Genomic DNA, 14,801 nt, shown 5'->3' with positions numbered 1-14,801 from the left:
GGCGGGCTCGGTCTGTAATGGCGGCGGTGCCTTCCTCCCCCTCCCTCCCTCCCTCCCTCCTCCTCCTCCTCCTCCTCCTCCTCCCCCTCCTCCGCCTCCGCCTCCTCCCGCGCACCCGGGAGGGGGGAGCTGAGGGGGGGGGGGTGATAAAAGGGGGGGATAAATGCGCATGCGCGCGGTGCCCGATGGCCGCCGCCGCTTTTTCCTTTTCTTCCCCGTTCGGGCTCCGCGGGGGTCCCGAGGGAGGCGGCGAAACCTCTCGGTACAACCGGGGGAGCCCCCACCTCCCCCGGGGGAAGCCCTGGGGCCTACAAGGCCGCGGCCTCCGGTCAGGCCTTAAGAAAGGGAGGGGGGGGGGGATATCCCGGCGTGCCCCGCGGGCGCGCAAAGCTCGCTGGGATTTGTAGTCCAAGAAGGCGCCGGAGCGAAAGCGGAGGGGGAAGGCGCGGAGGACTACGGCTCCCGGTGAAGCCCAAAAAGGGCCCAGCAAAACCGTTTGGAGACAGAGTTTTGAGCCTTTAAACAGAAAAAGGTATTTATTTGCGGACCGGGGGAAGTCTGGACAAAGAGTTCCGCCCCCCCGAGGGAAAGGGGGTATTTATAGGGGGAGGTTACTTACATATTCATAAGTTTGCAACATGTAATTATAATATTCATGACAGGCGGAGCCCTCTCCTGGGAGATGTCGGGGGGGGGGGGGGGGGGGTCTTTGGATAAAGTAAGAAATCTTTGTCGAAACTTGAACTCTTTCTCTCTCGTTTTCGATGACTTCATCCTCTTGTTACAGAGGATCCCAGGGAGGATTTCCTCAGATTTTGCCCCAAACCACCACCTCTGCCATCATTTCATCCCTGGGGTGTCCTGGGCTTTTGGGATTCCAGGTGCAAAAAGCTGACCTTTTACTTTTGACCCGCGTTCCGGGTCCCAGGTTTTATGGAAGGGATGCGTTTTTCAAAGGAGTTACAGTTAATCTGATCATTTTCCTGCCCTTCTGCATTAATGTTTTTGCACCCTGTCTGGATTTCACCTCCTCTTTCCCCTATTAAAGAGTCTGAAAGGCCTTGGCCTCCATCCCAGGTTGTTACGTAGGATGTAGAGGTCTAGGCCAGGCACTGGGTCTAATATCTTGAGGTACCAACCCATGCTCTTGCTTTAATTATTCGTGTCCCCAACCACAGCCATTTCTGGGGAGGGTTTTGTGACAAGGTTTTACTTATCCAAAGCCCCAGCTCCCACCCTGAGGGTCTCCAGGTCGTAGTGTTCCTCAGGATTGTTCCTTGCAAAGCCCGGGGAGCTTCTTGACTCAGGAAGAGTGGGTCCAGGTTCCTTAATTGGGATTGGAGTGAAGGTGATCAGGAACACTTGGAAGGATCCTTCCCACTTCTCTTGCAGAGGTTTTCCTAAAAGGTTCTGAACAGACTCCCAGGCACCAGGATTAAAGGGGTGCAATTTGCAATCAGGTTGTTTAGGTTGGTGATCAAAGTGCTTCCCCACAGCTATAACATAATCATACAGATATTGATTACCCATCTGATCCACAGCCTCACTGGTTACAATCTGCATTGCCTGGGGTTTATAAGATTTTAATATAAGATTTTATTTATAAGATTTTAATATAAGATTTTATTTATAAGATTTTAATATAAGATTTTATTTATAAGATTTTAATATAAGATTTTATTTATAAGATTTTAATATAAGATTTCAAACAGACTCAGTTTTTCTTTTGAACGAGGCTTCACTCTCAGCCTAATTTAGAGCAAAGAGGTTGCTCTGCACTGCAGGGTGGTTTCCTGGCATATTTTAGCAATCTTGTTGGTTAATAAGGTGATTCATCTTTCCTACTTATCCACTAACTTGAGGTCTATAGGGCCTGTGCAACTGCCATTTGATTTTTACCTCTATTTCTTTCTATTTCTTTGTATCTTTGTATTAGGGTCTGATTCCTGGGACTCTGGTTGAAAATTAGGATCTAGTTCTGGTACCAGAGTCAATGCTCCTAAATCCCTGGTCCTTGCAGCAGCTCCTTTAGCTTCTGCATGGGCTGTTCTGTTCCCTCTTTCCCTCTTTCACCTCTCTGGTGCCCCTTGCACTGCATTATGGCCACTTGGGCTGGGAGCTGAACAGCCTCCAGCAGCTGTAGGATTTCTTCTGGATGTTTTATGGCTTTTCCTTGGGCAGTCAGCACTCCTCACTCCTTCCAGACTGCACACACGACGGAGAAGGCAGATTCCAAATCTGTCCCTCTGTTAATTCTTTTCCCTCTTGGGAACTCAAGGGCTCAGGTAAGAGCTGGCAGTCCAACCTTCTGTGCTGAGGCTCCTGCAGGTAAAGGATTGGATTCAATTACCTGTTCTGTTGTAGTTAGTGTGTAACTGGCCATCCTTACCCCCTGCTTCACGAGGCTGCTGCCATCCCAGAACCAGTCACCCCTTGGAGTGGCTCTTCCTTGAGATCCAGGTGACTGGAACACACAGCCTTGATGGTTTCCAGGCAATGTCCTCAATTGGTTCTGCTGAAATTCTTCCTTCTAGAAATGAGGCTGGGTTGACAACATAAGTCACTTGATTGCATCATCTGATTTGGCTAAAATCACCCAGGAACCAGAAGGTGACAGCCAGTGGCCACCTTTCTGTCCCAGTACTGCTGTGGGACACTAACACAGTCATTTTTCTGGCCCATAGTGAGTTTTCTGGCCTCTTCTATGTTTATGATCACTGCAGCCACTGCCTTCAGGCATCTGGGCCATCCTTTACTTACCTCTCTAGTTGCTTAGAGAAGTAACCCACAGCCCTTTTGTATGGTCCCAGTTGTTGAGCTGAGACTCCCAGGGCCATTCCTGGGAGAAGAGCCAAAATGGCTTCGTTACATCGGGCAGGCCCAACGCTGGAGCTTTCATCAGCTCTTCTTTCAGTCTGCTAAAGGCTGTTTCTGTTCCAGGAGTCCAGACTAGAATCATTTTAGATTGCTTTGACAAATCATAGAGGGGTTTAGCAAGTATCCCACACGGATCCATCCACAGGAGACACCAACCTGGCATTCCTAGGAAGGCTCTCACCGTTTCAGGCCTGGGCACCTGGCAGATGCCTTCTTTCCTTGCTGTTCCCAGGGATCCCATAGAATCCTAGAATCCTAGAATCCTAGGGGTTGGAAGGGACCTCCAAAGATCATCCAGTCCAACCCCCCCTGCCATAGCAGGGCCACCTAGAGAACATCCCCTAGGAACGTGTCCAGGTGGGTTTTGAATGTCTCCAGTGAAGGAGACTCCACAACCCCCCTGGTTCCAGGGCTCCGTCACCCTTACAGTAAATAAATTTTTTCTGGTATTCAACTTGAACCTCCTATGCTCCAATTTACACCCATTACCCCTTGTCCTATCACTGGGTTGGGGGAAGGGATCCCACAGGTAGGGAGTGTCTGTGGGGCAGGGAGCCGGGCACTGCCCGGGGGGGAATTTATAAGGCAAAACAGTGAGGGAATCACCTCAGAGCAACCTCTGCTCTGAGCTGCCCCTTGGGTTATCATAGAATCCTAGAATCCTAGAATCCTAGAATCCTAGAATCATAGAATCATAGAATCCTAGGGGTTGGAAGGGACCTCAAAGATCATCCAGTCCAACCCCCCCTGCCAGAGCAGGGCCCCCTAGAGAACATCCCCTAGGAACGTGTCCAGGTGGGGTTTGAATGTCTCCAGTGAAGGAGACTCCACAACCCCCCTGGGCAGCCTGTTCCAGGGCTCTGTCACCCTTACAGTAAAAAAAATTTTTTCTGATATTCAACTTGAACCTCCTGTGCTCCAATTTACACCCATTACCCCTTGTCCTATCACTGGTCACCACTGAGAAAAGCCTAACTCCATCTCCCTGACACTCACCCCTTACATATTTGAAAACATTGATGAGGTCACCCCTCAGTCTCCTTTTCTCCAAACTAAAGAGACCCAGCTCCCTCAGCCTTTCCTCATAAGGGAGATGTTCCACTCCCTTAATCATCTCAGTAGCTCTGCGCTGGACTCTTTCAAGCACTTCCCTGTCCTTCTTGAACTGAGGGGCCCAGAACTGGACACAATACTCCAGGTGTGGCCTCACCAATGCAGAATAGAGGGGGAGGAGAACCTCTCTTGACCTACTAACCACCCCCTTTCTAATGCACCCCAGGATGCCATTGGCCTTCTTGGCCACCAGGGCACATTGCTGGCTCCTGGGCATCTTCTTCCTCACAGGATTTCTGCTGGATCCCTTCACCTCCTTTGGGCCTCCATCTCCTTCCTGATTTTTGGGGCCCAGAACTGGACACAGGACTCAAGCTGTGGCCTCCTCAGGGGCAGAATCCCTTCCCTGGGCCTGCTGGCCACACTCTTCCTCATCCAGGATGCCATTGGCCTTCTTGGCCACAAGGGCACATTGCTGGCTCATGGGCATCTTCTTCCTCACAGGATTTCTGCTGGATCCCTTCCCCAGCCCAGTTGCCTCCTTTGGACCTGCTCCAGCACCTCAATCTCCTTCCTGAGCTGAGGGGCCCAGAACTGGACACAGGACTCAAGCTGTGGCCTCCTCAGGGGCAGAAACCCTTCCCTGGACTTCTTGGCCACCAGCCCAGGATTCCATTGGCCTTCTTGGCTACCTGGGCACACTGCTGGCTCCTGGGCACCTTCCAGCTCCCTTTCTGCCACTCTGTGCCCCATGGAGCTCCCCATGGGGTTGTTGTGGAAAAGTTCAGGCCCTGGCACTTGGAATGTTGAACCTCATCCCCTTGGGATCAGCCCAACTCTCCAACCTCCTTTCAGGGAGTTGTAGAGAGTGATGAGGTCTCCCCTGAGCCTCCTCTTCTCCAGCCTCAACACCCCCAGCTCCCTCAGCCCTTCCTCACAGGACTTGTGCTGGATCCCTTCACAGCCTCCTTGCTCTTCTCTGGACCTGCTCCAGCACCTCAATCTCCTTCCTGAGCTGAGAGGGGCCCAGAACTGGACACAGGACTCAAGCTGTGGCCTCCCCAGGGCTGAGCACAGGGGCAGAATCCCTTCCCTGGACCTGCTGGCCATGCTGTTCCTGAGCCAGCCCAGGATGCCATTGGCCTTCTTGGCCACCTGGGCACACTGCTGCCTCCTCTTCACTCGTGTTTTGCAGTGGAACCTCTTGTGAAAAGGGAGTGTGCAGGAAGAGGTCCCACACTGCTGTCACCTCCTTGGGCTGATCCTGCCCTTTCAGGGAGTTGTAGAGAGTGATGAGGTCTCCCCTGAGCCTCCTCTTCTCCAGCCTCAACACCCCCAGCTCCCTCAGCCTCTCCTCACAGGATCTGTGCTCCAGTCCCTTCTCCAGCCCAGTTGCCTCCTTTGGACCTGCTCCAGCACCTCAATCTCCTTCCTGAGCTGAGGGGCCCAGAACTGGACACAGGACTCAAGCTCTGGCCTCCCCAGGGGCAGAATCCCTTCCCTGGACCTGCTGGCCACGCTGTTCCTGAGCCACCCCAGGATGCCATTGGCCTTCTTGGCCACAAGGGCACATTGCTGGCTCATGGGCATCTTCTTGTCTACCAGGACCCCCAGGTCTCTTTCACCTCCACTGCTCTCCAGCAGCTCAGCCCCCAGCCTATCCTGGGACCTCGTGTTGTTCTTCCCCAAATGCAAAACTCTCCACTTCCCCTTGTTGAATTTCATCACGTTTCTCCCTGCCCAACTCTCCAGCCTCTCTTAAGTCTCTCTGGATGGCAGCACAGCCTTCTGGGGTGTCAGCCACTCCTCCCAGCTTCGTGTCATCAGCAAATCCCAGTCCTCCAGAGCTCTCCTGTCCTAGGTAGACCACCTCTTCCTGCACCAGCTGTGCTTTCTCTTGGGGGACTCGATAGCCCTAACCCTAACCCAAGAAATTTAACACTGAGATTGTCCACTCAACGTTCCTCTGTTTCAGTTCCTATCAGTAAATCATCCACAGATTGCAGAAGGGTGCCCTCTCCCTCTGGTCTCTCCCACTGCTCTAATTCTTTGGCCACTTGATTTCCAAATATTGTAGGGCTGTTTTTGTAACCTTGAGGTAACACCAGGTTAGCTGTGTCTTCCTCCCTTTACGAACAAACTCCCATTCAAAGGCAAAAATCTTTCAGCTTTCTGGGGCTGAGGTAAGGCAGAAAAATGCATCTATCAAATCCAACACTGCAAAGCAAATCAGATTCTCTTTTAGTTTGGTCAGGAGCATATAAAGGGTTGGCTACCACTGGAATCCTCATCTGTTTCCCAATTTTGTATTTAAGAGGTTTCAAAAGAAAGCCTTTTCTGCTCGGCCTGTCGCCCCCACAACTTGTCTAAATTCATCAGCTTTTGGTATTAATTCTTGATTTAAAACTGAATATGCAGCTCCAGTGTTGATTAAAAACCAATTTCATTTTACCTTCCCCTAGCTCTGTTTTAACCAGTGGCTCTGCTAGGGAGTGACTCACTGGTCCCCCTCAGGGATCCTCCTCATTATGAGCAACAGAAACCCCCTCAAGTTCCTTGTTGAGAGTGATGAGGTCTCCTCTAATCTTGGCTTGTTTTCCTTATCAATATAGCTTGTTAGCAAACTATTAAAAAAACCCTGACATATAGCCTCAGTGCTATTGTAAGATAAAGAATATTGGTTTTGATAGCTTCTTGGTTAAGAATATATATTTATATATATATTTATATATTATATTTATATATATATATATTTATATATATATTATATATATTTATATATATATATATATTTATATGTGTGTGTGACTATATGTATAAAATGTATTTCAGAGTTTATTCTGCTCTGGCTCCTTGGAAATTCCATCTCCTGATCCTAGGGAGCTGCTGCTGCCTTTCTGCTGTGACATTGGCAGCAGCACTCCACATCCTGATGCAAAAAGCTGATATTCTTGGAGCACTTTCTGTTTCATTGTCTTTTCCTTTCAGCTTAACTTTCCTTTAACTTGCTGGGTTTTTTTCTTTTTGATCCTGTTCTAGTGCTAAAACAAAGGGGGCTTGAGGTGATACATTTATTCCACAATCTTTTGCCATTCCAGCTTATCCCTTAAGGTGAAAAACCACGTCTGCACACATTGCTTCACCCCACTTTTCCATCCTAAGGAGGAACAGCAGAAGTTGTAGGATGATATTATAGTTTGGTGGCCATTGTTCTCCATCATCCAGTTTATACAGAGACCACCAACCTTGGCAATATTTCACAAGTGTCTTTTTCCTCCTATTTCCCCCCGGAATTCCACTGAGTTCTTTCCAATGCTTTAAAATGCATCCCAAGGGGGTTTTGGTATTAATTTCCTTACTTTGTTCAGCCCCCAGTATCCCCACTTGAGATATTACAACTAAAAGGGCGTCCTCTCTCTCTCTCCCTCTCTCTCTCTCCCTCTCTCTCTCTCCCTCTCTCTCTCTCTCTAAGTTACCAAATTCTTTCCAGATCTCAACACTTACTGTGCACAGGTAAAATTTACACAGAATTTACACGTTGCTCTACCGCCTGTGGTCACAAGATGTCACTACAGACCGCGGATACCCGCGGGTGTCACGGCAGCCCCCGGGACCCCTCCCGAAAATCGAGCTATAAAACTTTTCTTGCCCAGGGAAGGGGTGGATTCTCCATCCCTGGAGGTTTTTAAGAAGGGGCTGAATGTGGCACTGAGTGCTCTGGGGTGGTTGTGGATTAAAGGTTGGAGGTGATGCTCTCATTTCCAAGCTGGATCATTCTGGGATTCTGTCTCCCACCATTTTCCCTGGGGAGGAAGGGAAATCACTCTCTCCAACTCCCTGAAAGGAGGTTGGAGCCAGGGATGGGTTGGGCTCTTCTTACAAGAGGGTCTGGGCTTAATTAGGTTGGATATTAGGAAAAAATTCCTTACAGGAAGGGTGATCAGACATTGGGATGGGCTGCCCAGGGAAGGGGTGGATTCTCCATCCCTGGAGGTTTTTATGAAGGGGCTGAACGTGGTGCTGAGTGCTCTGGGGTGGTTGTGGATTAAAGGTTGGAGGTGATGCTCTCAATTCCAAGATGGATAATTCTGGGATTCTGTCTCCCACCATTTTCCCTGGGGAGGAAGGGAAATCACTCTCTCCAACTCTCTGAAAGGAGGTTGGAGCCAGGGGGGGGTTGGGCTCTTCTTACAAGAGGGCCTGGGCTTAATTAGGTTGGATATTAGGAAAAAATTCCTTACAGGGAGGGTGATCAGACCTTGGGATGGGCTGCCCAGGGAAGGGGTGGATTCTCCATCCCTGGAGGTTTTTGAGAAGGGGCTGAACGTGGCGCTGAGTGCTCTGGGGTGGTTGTGGATTAAAGGTTGGAGGTGATGCTCTCAATTCCAAGCTGGATAATTCTGGGATTCTGTGTCCCACAATTTTCCCTGGGGAGGAAGGGAAATCACTCTACAACTCCCTGGAAGGAGGTTGGAGCCAGGGGGGAGTTGGGCTCTTCTTACAAGAGGGCCTGGGCTTAATTAGGTTGGATATTAGGAAAAAATTCCTTACAGGGAGGGTGATCAGACCTTGGGATGGGCTGCCCAGGGAGGGGGTGGATTCTCCATCCCTGGAGGTTTTTAAGAAAGGGCTGAACGTGGTGCTGAGTGCTCTGGGGTGGTTGTGGATTAAAGGTTGGAGTTGATGCTCTCAGAGGTCATTTCCAAGCTGGATAATTCTGGGATTCTGTCTCCCACAATTTTCCCTGGGGAGGAAGGGAAATCACTTTCTCCAACTCCCTGAAAGGAGGTTGGAGCCAGGGGGGGGGTCGGGCCCTTCTTACAAGAGGGCCTGGGCTTAATTAGGTTGGATATTAGGAAAAAATTCCTTACAGGGAGGGTGATCAGACCTTGGGATGGGCTGCCCAGGGAAGGGGTGGATTCTCCATCCCTGGAGGTTTTTAAGAAGGGGCTGAACGTGGCGCTGAGTGCTCTGGGGTGGTTGTGGATTAAAGGTTGGAGGTGATGCTCTCATTTCCAAGCTGGATCATTCTGGGATTCTGTCTCCCACCATTTTCCCTGGGGAGGAAGGGAAATCACTCTCTCCAACTCCCTGAAAGGAGGTTGGAGCCAGGGATGGGTTGGGCTCTTCTTACAAGAGGGCCTGGGCTTAATTAGGTTGGATATTAGGAAAAAATTCCTTACAGGGAGGGTGATCAGACCTTGGGATGGGCTGCCCAGGGAAGGGGTGGATTCTCCATCCCTGGAGGTTTTTAAGAAGGGGCTGAACGTGGTGCTGAGTGCTCTGGGGTGGTTGTGGATTAAAGGTTGGAGGTGATGCTCTCAATTCCAAGCTGGATAATTCTGGGATTCTGTCTCCCACCATTTTCCCTGGGGAGGAAGGGAAATCACTCTTCTACAACTCCCTGAAAGGAGGCTGGAGCCGGGGGGGAGGGGTTGGGCTCTTCTTACAAGAGGGCCTGGGCTTAATTAGGTTGGATATTAGGAAAAAATTCCTTACAGGGAGGGTGATCAGACCTTGGGATGGGCTGCCCAGGGAAGGGGTGGATTCTCCATCCCTGGAGGTTTTTAAGAAGGGGCTGAACGTGGCGCTGAGTGCTCTGGGGTGGTTGTGGATTAAAGGTTGGAGGTGATGCTCTCATTTCCAAGCTGGATAATTCTGGGATTCTGTCTCCCACCATTTTCCCTGGGGAGGAAGGGAAATCACTCTCTCCAACTCCCTGAAAGGAGGTTGGAGCCAGGGGGGGGTTGGGCTCTTTTCCCAGGCAACTCTCAGCAAGACAAGAGGGCACAAGAGGTCTCAAGTTGTGCCAGGGGAGGTTTAGGTTGGACATTAGAAAGAATTTCTTTCTGGAGAGGGGGATCAGACATTGGGATGGGCTGCCCAGGGAAGGGGTGGATTCTCCATCCCTGGAGGTTTTTGTGAAGGGGCTGAACGTGGTGCTGAGTGCTCTGGGGTGGTTGTGGATTAAAGGTTGGAGGTGATGCTCTCATTTCCAAGCTGGATAATTCTGGGATTCTGTGTCCCACAATTTTCCCTGGGGAGGAAGGAAATCACTCTACAACTCCCTGAAAGGAGGTTGGAGCCAGGGGGGGGTTGGGCTCTTTTCCCAGGCAACTCTCAGCAAGACAAGAGGGCACAAGAGGTCTCAAGTTGTGCCAGGGGAGGTTTAGGTTGGAAAATTAGAAGGAATTTCTTGATGGAGAGGGTGATCAGACACTGGAATGGGCTGCCCAGGGAAGGGGTGGATTCTCCATCCCTGGAGATATTTCCAAAGAGCCTGGATGTGGCACTCAGTGCCATGGGCTGGGAACCACGGGGGGAGTGGATCAAGGGTTGGACTTGATGAGCTCTGAGGTCCCTTCCAGCCCAGCCCATTCCATGATTCTACGATAGGGACGCGTAATCACTCGAAACACTTAATTCCCTTAAAAGTGGTGCAACAGAATAGCACAATCAACAAGCAACATCTAAACGAGGGATCCCAGAATCAACAATCAGAGCATTAACAGAAGCCCACTACCAATACCACACAATTCCCCTGGGGACTCAAACCCCAGAAGGGACTTGAACCCTTCCCTTGAGAATCAGCATTAACCGGACTCAAACCGCTTAACCCTAAAAGGGGACTCAGACCTGGCCTGGACTCAAACCTGTCTGGGGGCATCCCCCACGTCCCTTTAAATCCTGGGGGACTCGAACCCCCCCACAAATCCTAGAGGCCTCGAAACACAAATAAATATATATATAAATACCAGTATTTCAGTATGAGGAAGGTCTGGTGTCCAGAGCCGAGGGAGCAGGGGAGGCTTTTCCGACAGAATTCATCGGGGGCCCCCAAAAAGCGTCCTGGATCCCCCTGGATCACGGCACGACAGAGTCCAATCCCATCTGGGTCACCAAAATGAAGCCCAAAAAGGCCCAGCAAAACTGTTTAGAGACAGAGTTTTGAGCCTTTAAACAGCAAAGGTATTTATTTCGGACCTGGGGAACTCCCAGCTCTCGCTGGACAAAGAGTTCCACACCCCGAGGGAAAGGGTTGGGGTATTTAGAGTTCCACACCCCGAGGGAAAGGGTTGGGGTATTTAGAGTTCCACACCCGGAGGGAAAGGGTTGGGGTATTTAGAGTTCCACACCCCGAGGGAAAGGGTTGGGGTATTTAGAGTTCCACACCCGGAGGGAAAGGGTTGGGGTATTTAGAGTTCCACACCCCGAGGGAAAGGGTTGGGGTATTTAGAGTTCCACACCCTGAGGGAAAGGGTTGGGGTATTTAGAGTTCCACACCCCGAGGGAAAGGGTTGGGGTATTTAGAGTTCCACACCCTGAGGGAAAGGGTTGGGGTATTTAGAGTTCCACACCCCGAGGGAAAGGGTTGGGGTATTTAGAGTTCCACACCCCGAGGGAAAGGGTTGGGGTATTTAGAGTTCCACACCCCGAGGGAAAGGGTTGGGGTATTTATAGGGGGAGGTTCATACATATTCATAAGTTTGCAACATATAATTATAATATTCATGACAGGCGGAGCCCTCTCCTGGGAGATGCCGGGGGGGAGGGGGGTCTTTGGATGAAGTTAAGAAATCTTTCCCGAAACTTGAACTCTTTCTCTCTCCTGTTTTCGATGACTTCATCCTCTTGTTACAGAGTGAAATTGGACCCTTGTGATAATTTCTCCCTTCTCTGCTGGTTGTGGCAGCCTCATCCTGTCTCCAGGATGTTCCCTGGATCCGTGCAGGCGTTCGCACTCCCCCGGTGCCCGGTCGGCCTTGCAGGGCCTTGTTTTGAGAACAAGACCTACACTTTCACAGAAGTTAATCCCCTCGCCGCCCGGTCGGCCTTGGCAGGGCCTTGTTTGAAAAAGCAAGATCTGTACTTACGAGACAGGAGACGTTCACGCTGCTTTAGTGGGAAGTTCCAGGGGTTTCTCCCGCCAGCAGCTCACCCTGTCAGGGCCTTTCTCGGTTTCACCAGCATTCCTTGCGCGCTCGCAGAGCTCTCTGGGAAGCGGAACCCTGAAGCGGAACCGCTTCCCGTGGCGCCCGCGGGGTGGGGATATCTGGATCGGGGATTTGGGCAGAGGGGTTGGGGGGGGAGAAGGCACCAGAGCTGCTGAGGGGGGTGGAACGGGGCCTGGAGAGCCATGGTGAGAAAAATGGGGGGGAAGGGAGGGGGGTTGTGAGGAGACTGAGGGGGGAAATGGGGAGGGGGAGGGGATGGGGGGGGTGAGGAAATGGGGGAGGTTGTGAGGGGATTGGGGGGTGAGGAGATGGGGGGTGAGAAAATGGGGGGGGTTGTGAGGGGATTGGGGGGTGTGAGGGATTGGGGGTTTGAGGAGATGGGGTGTGTGAGGGGATGGGGGGTGTGAGGGGAGTGGGGGGAAAAATGGGAGGGGGAGGGGATGGGGGGGTGAGAAAATGGGGGAGGTTGTGAGGGGACTGGGGGGTGAGGAGATGGGGGGTGTGAGGGGATTGGGGGGTGTGAGGGGATTGGGGGGGTGAGAAAATGGGGGGGGTTGTGAGGGGATTGGGGGGGTGAGATGGGGGGGTTGTGAGGGGAGTGGGGGGGTGTGAGGGGATTGGGGGGGTGAGATGGGGGGGGTTGTGAGGGGAGTGGGGGGAAAAATGGGGAGGGGGAGGGGATGGGGGGGTGAGAAAATGGGGGAGGTTGTGAGGGGATTGGGGGGGTGAGGGGATTGGGGGTGTGAGGGGATTGGGGGTGTGAGGGATTGGGGGGTGAGGGGATTGGGGGTGTGAGGGGATTGGGGGGGTGAGGGGATTGGGGGATGAGAAAATGGGGGGGTTGTGAGGGGATTGGGGGGGTGAGGAGATGGGGGGGTGTGAGGGATTGGGGGGGTGAGGGGATTGGGGGGTGAAGGGATTGGGGGGTGTGAGGAGATGGGGGGGTGAGGAGATGGGGGGGTGTGAGGGGATTGGGGGGGTGAGGGGATTGGGGGGGTTGTGAGGGGATTGGGGGGTGTGAGGAGATGGGGGGTGCTGAGGGGATTGGGGGGTGAGGAGATTGGGGGGGTTGTGAGGGGATTGGGGGGTGTGAGGAGATGGGGGGTGTGAGGGGATTGGGGGATGAGAAAATGGGGGGGTTGGGAGGGGATTGGGGGGGCGAGATGGGGAGGGTTGTGAGGGGAGTGGGGGGAAAAATGGGGAGGGGGAGGGGATGGGGGGGTGAGAAAATGGGGGAGGTTGTGAGGGGATTGGGGGGTGAGGGGATTGGGGGGGGTTGTGAGGGAATTGGGGGGTGTGAGGAGATGGGGGGGTTGTGAGGGGATTGGGGGGTGAGGAGATGGGGGGGGGTGAGGGGATTGGGGGTGAGGAGATGGGGGGGGTTGTGAGGGGATTGGGGGGTGAGGAGATGGGGGGTGTCCCCCCCACATCCACAGATTGAAGGGGGGGGGGGGCCCAGAGGTGACAACTCATGGGGACCCAGGGTGGGGGTCACAATTCCCCCCCAAACCAATGGGACGTGAGGAGGGAACTCCCTATTTTCTCCCTTTCAGCCCCGAATTTTCCCCCTTTTTTCCCACCCCCATTTTCCCCTTTTCTGGCCCAGATCCGTTTCATCCTCATCCAGAACCGGGCCGGGAAGACCCGCTTGGCCAAGTGGTACATGCAGTTTGATGATGATGAGAAGCAGAAGCTGATTGAGGAGGTCCACGCCGTGGTCACCGTCAGGGATGCCAAACACACCAACTTTGTGGAGGTAAAAAAAACCCCAAAAAACCCGAATTTCTCTTCAAATAACCCCAAAACCCCAATCTCCTGCCAGTGCTCCCAGTCTCCCTCCCGGTGTCCCCCAGTCTCCCTCCCAGTGCCCCCAGTCTCCCTCCCCGTGCCCCCAGTCTCCCTCCCAGTGCTCCCAGTCTCCCTCCCAGTGCCCCCAGTCTCCCTCCCAGTGCCCCCAGTCCCCCTCCCAGTGCTCCCAGTTGCCCTCTCCCCCCAGTTCAGGAACTTTAAGATCATTTACCGTCGCTACGCGGGGCTTTACTTCTGCATCTGTGTGGATGTCACAGACAACAACCTGGCCTACCTGGAGGCCATCCACAACTTCGTGGAGGTGAGGACCCCCCGGGGACCCCCCCAGACCCACACCTGGGGGTCCTGACCCCCCCCCCCCCCTTTAACTCCCTTTAATTGCCCCCTCTACACCCCCCCCCCATTCCTCTCATTCCTCGTCCTTCCTCCTTCCTTCCCATTTCCCTTCCATTTCCCTTCCCATTTCCCTTCCCATTTCCCTTCCCATTTCCCCTCTCATTTCCCCCCCCATTTCCCCTTCCACTTCCCCTCTCACTTCCCCCCTATTTCCCCCCCCACTTCCCCTCCATTTCCCCCCTTTTTTCCCCCAGGTCCTCAATGAATATTTCCACAACGTCTGCGAACTCGATTTGGTTTTCAACTTCTACAAGGTGACCAAACCCAGGGGGAAGGGAGGGAGGTGACAATTGGGACTCTTTTTTTTTTTTTTTTTTGGGGGGGGGGGGTGTTCTCCTCTTTCCCCCCCCAATCCCAAATTCTCCCCATTTTTTAGGTTTACACAGTGGTGGATGAGATGTTCCTGGCTGGAGAAATCCGGGAAACCAGCCAGACCAAGGTGCTGAAACAGCTCCTGATGCTGCAGTCACTGGAATGAAACCAAGACCCCTCCCCAAAAAAAAAACCAAACCCTTCTCCCCCCCCCTCCTCCTCCAACCCCTTCCTCACCTCCCCACGGGGGGGCCAGGGGGGTCCTGAGTGTGTCGTGTCCCCCACCCCCTCTTTCTCTGTATCCATCGTGTTGGGAATAAAACGTGGATGTGACGGGAATGAAGTTTGGGACAAAATGGGGGGGGGGGACACCTCAGGTGGCCCTGGAGTGGCCCAAGG

The 14,801-nt window shown here is 52.7% G+C and overlaps 1 protein-coding gene and 1 long non-coding RNA gene across 3 annotated transcripts; one reads left to right on the top strand and one right to left on the bottom strand.

The window, feature by feature from the left end:
* Nucleotides 1-154: 154 nt before the first annotated feature.
* AP2S1 (adaptor related protein complex 2 subunit sigma 1) lies at nucleotides 155-14,741 on the top strand. Of its 2 annotated transcripts, none has more exons than XM_071732851.1 (5): nucleotides 155-262; nucleotides 13,492-13,641; nucleotides 13,882-13,995; nucleotides 14,285-14,344; nucleotides 14,467-14,741. In XM_071732851.1, exons 1-5 carry the CDS (start codon nucleotides 164-166, stop codon nucleotides 14,566-14,568), a joined length of 525 nt encoding a protein of 174 aa, XP_071588952.1. In that variant the 5' UTR covers nucleotides 155-163; the 3' UTR covers nucleotides 14,569-14,741. The 2 variants fall into 2 exon arrangements, with proteins under 2 accessions (XP_071588952.1, XP_071588953.1); XM_071732852.1 differs by lacking the exon at nucleotides 155-262 and adding an exon at nucleotides 11,944-12,070.
* Nucleotides 11,417-12,004, bottom strand: LOC139791063 (uncharacterized). The gene is made up of 2 exons (XR_011723762.1): nucleotides 11,805-12,004; nucleotides 11,417-11,774 (listed from the first exon to the last, which is right to left on the bottom strand). It is a non-coding gene; the product is annotated as an uncharacterized lncRNA (long non-coding RNA).
* Nucleotides 14,742-14,801: the final 60 nt, after the last annotated feature.

This window comes from Heliangelus exortis, unplaced genomic scaffold (assembly GCF_036169615.1).
Source record: "Heliangelus exortis unplaced genomic scaffold, bHelExo1.hap1 Scaffold_97, whole genome shotgun sequence".
In the NCBI taxonomy this organism is placed as follows: domain Eukaryota; kingdom Metazoa; phylum Chordata; class Aves; order Apodiformes; family Trochilidae; genus Heliangelus; species Heliangelus exortis.
The sequence above is the reverse complement of the archived record's forward strand: the minus strand, read 5'-3'. Positions and strand labels throughout refer to the sequence as shown.

Bases quoted from the DNA above. Each gene is read 5' to 3' on its own strand.
- AP2S1 (XM_071732851.1), top strand. From the start codon at position 164: ATGCGCATGCGCGCGGTGCCCGATGGCCGCCGCCGCTTTTTCCTTTTC. The intron at 13,996-14,284 runs GTGAGGACCCCC...TTTTTCCCCCAG, and splicing joins CCATCCACAACTTCGTGGAG to GTCCTCAATGAATATTTCCA. The intron at 14,345-14,466 runs GTGACCAAACCC...CCCATTTTTTAG, and splicing joins TGGTTTTCAACTTCTACAAG to GTTTACACAGTGGTGGATGA.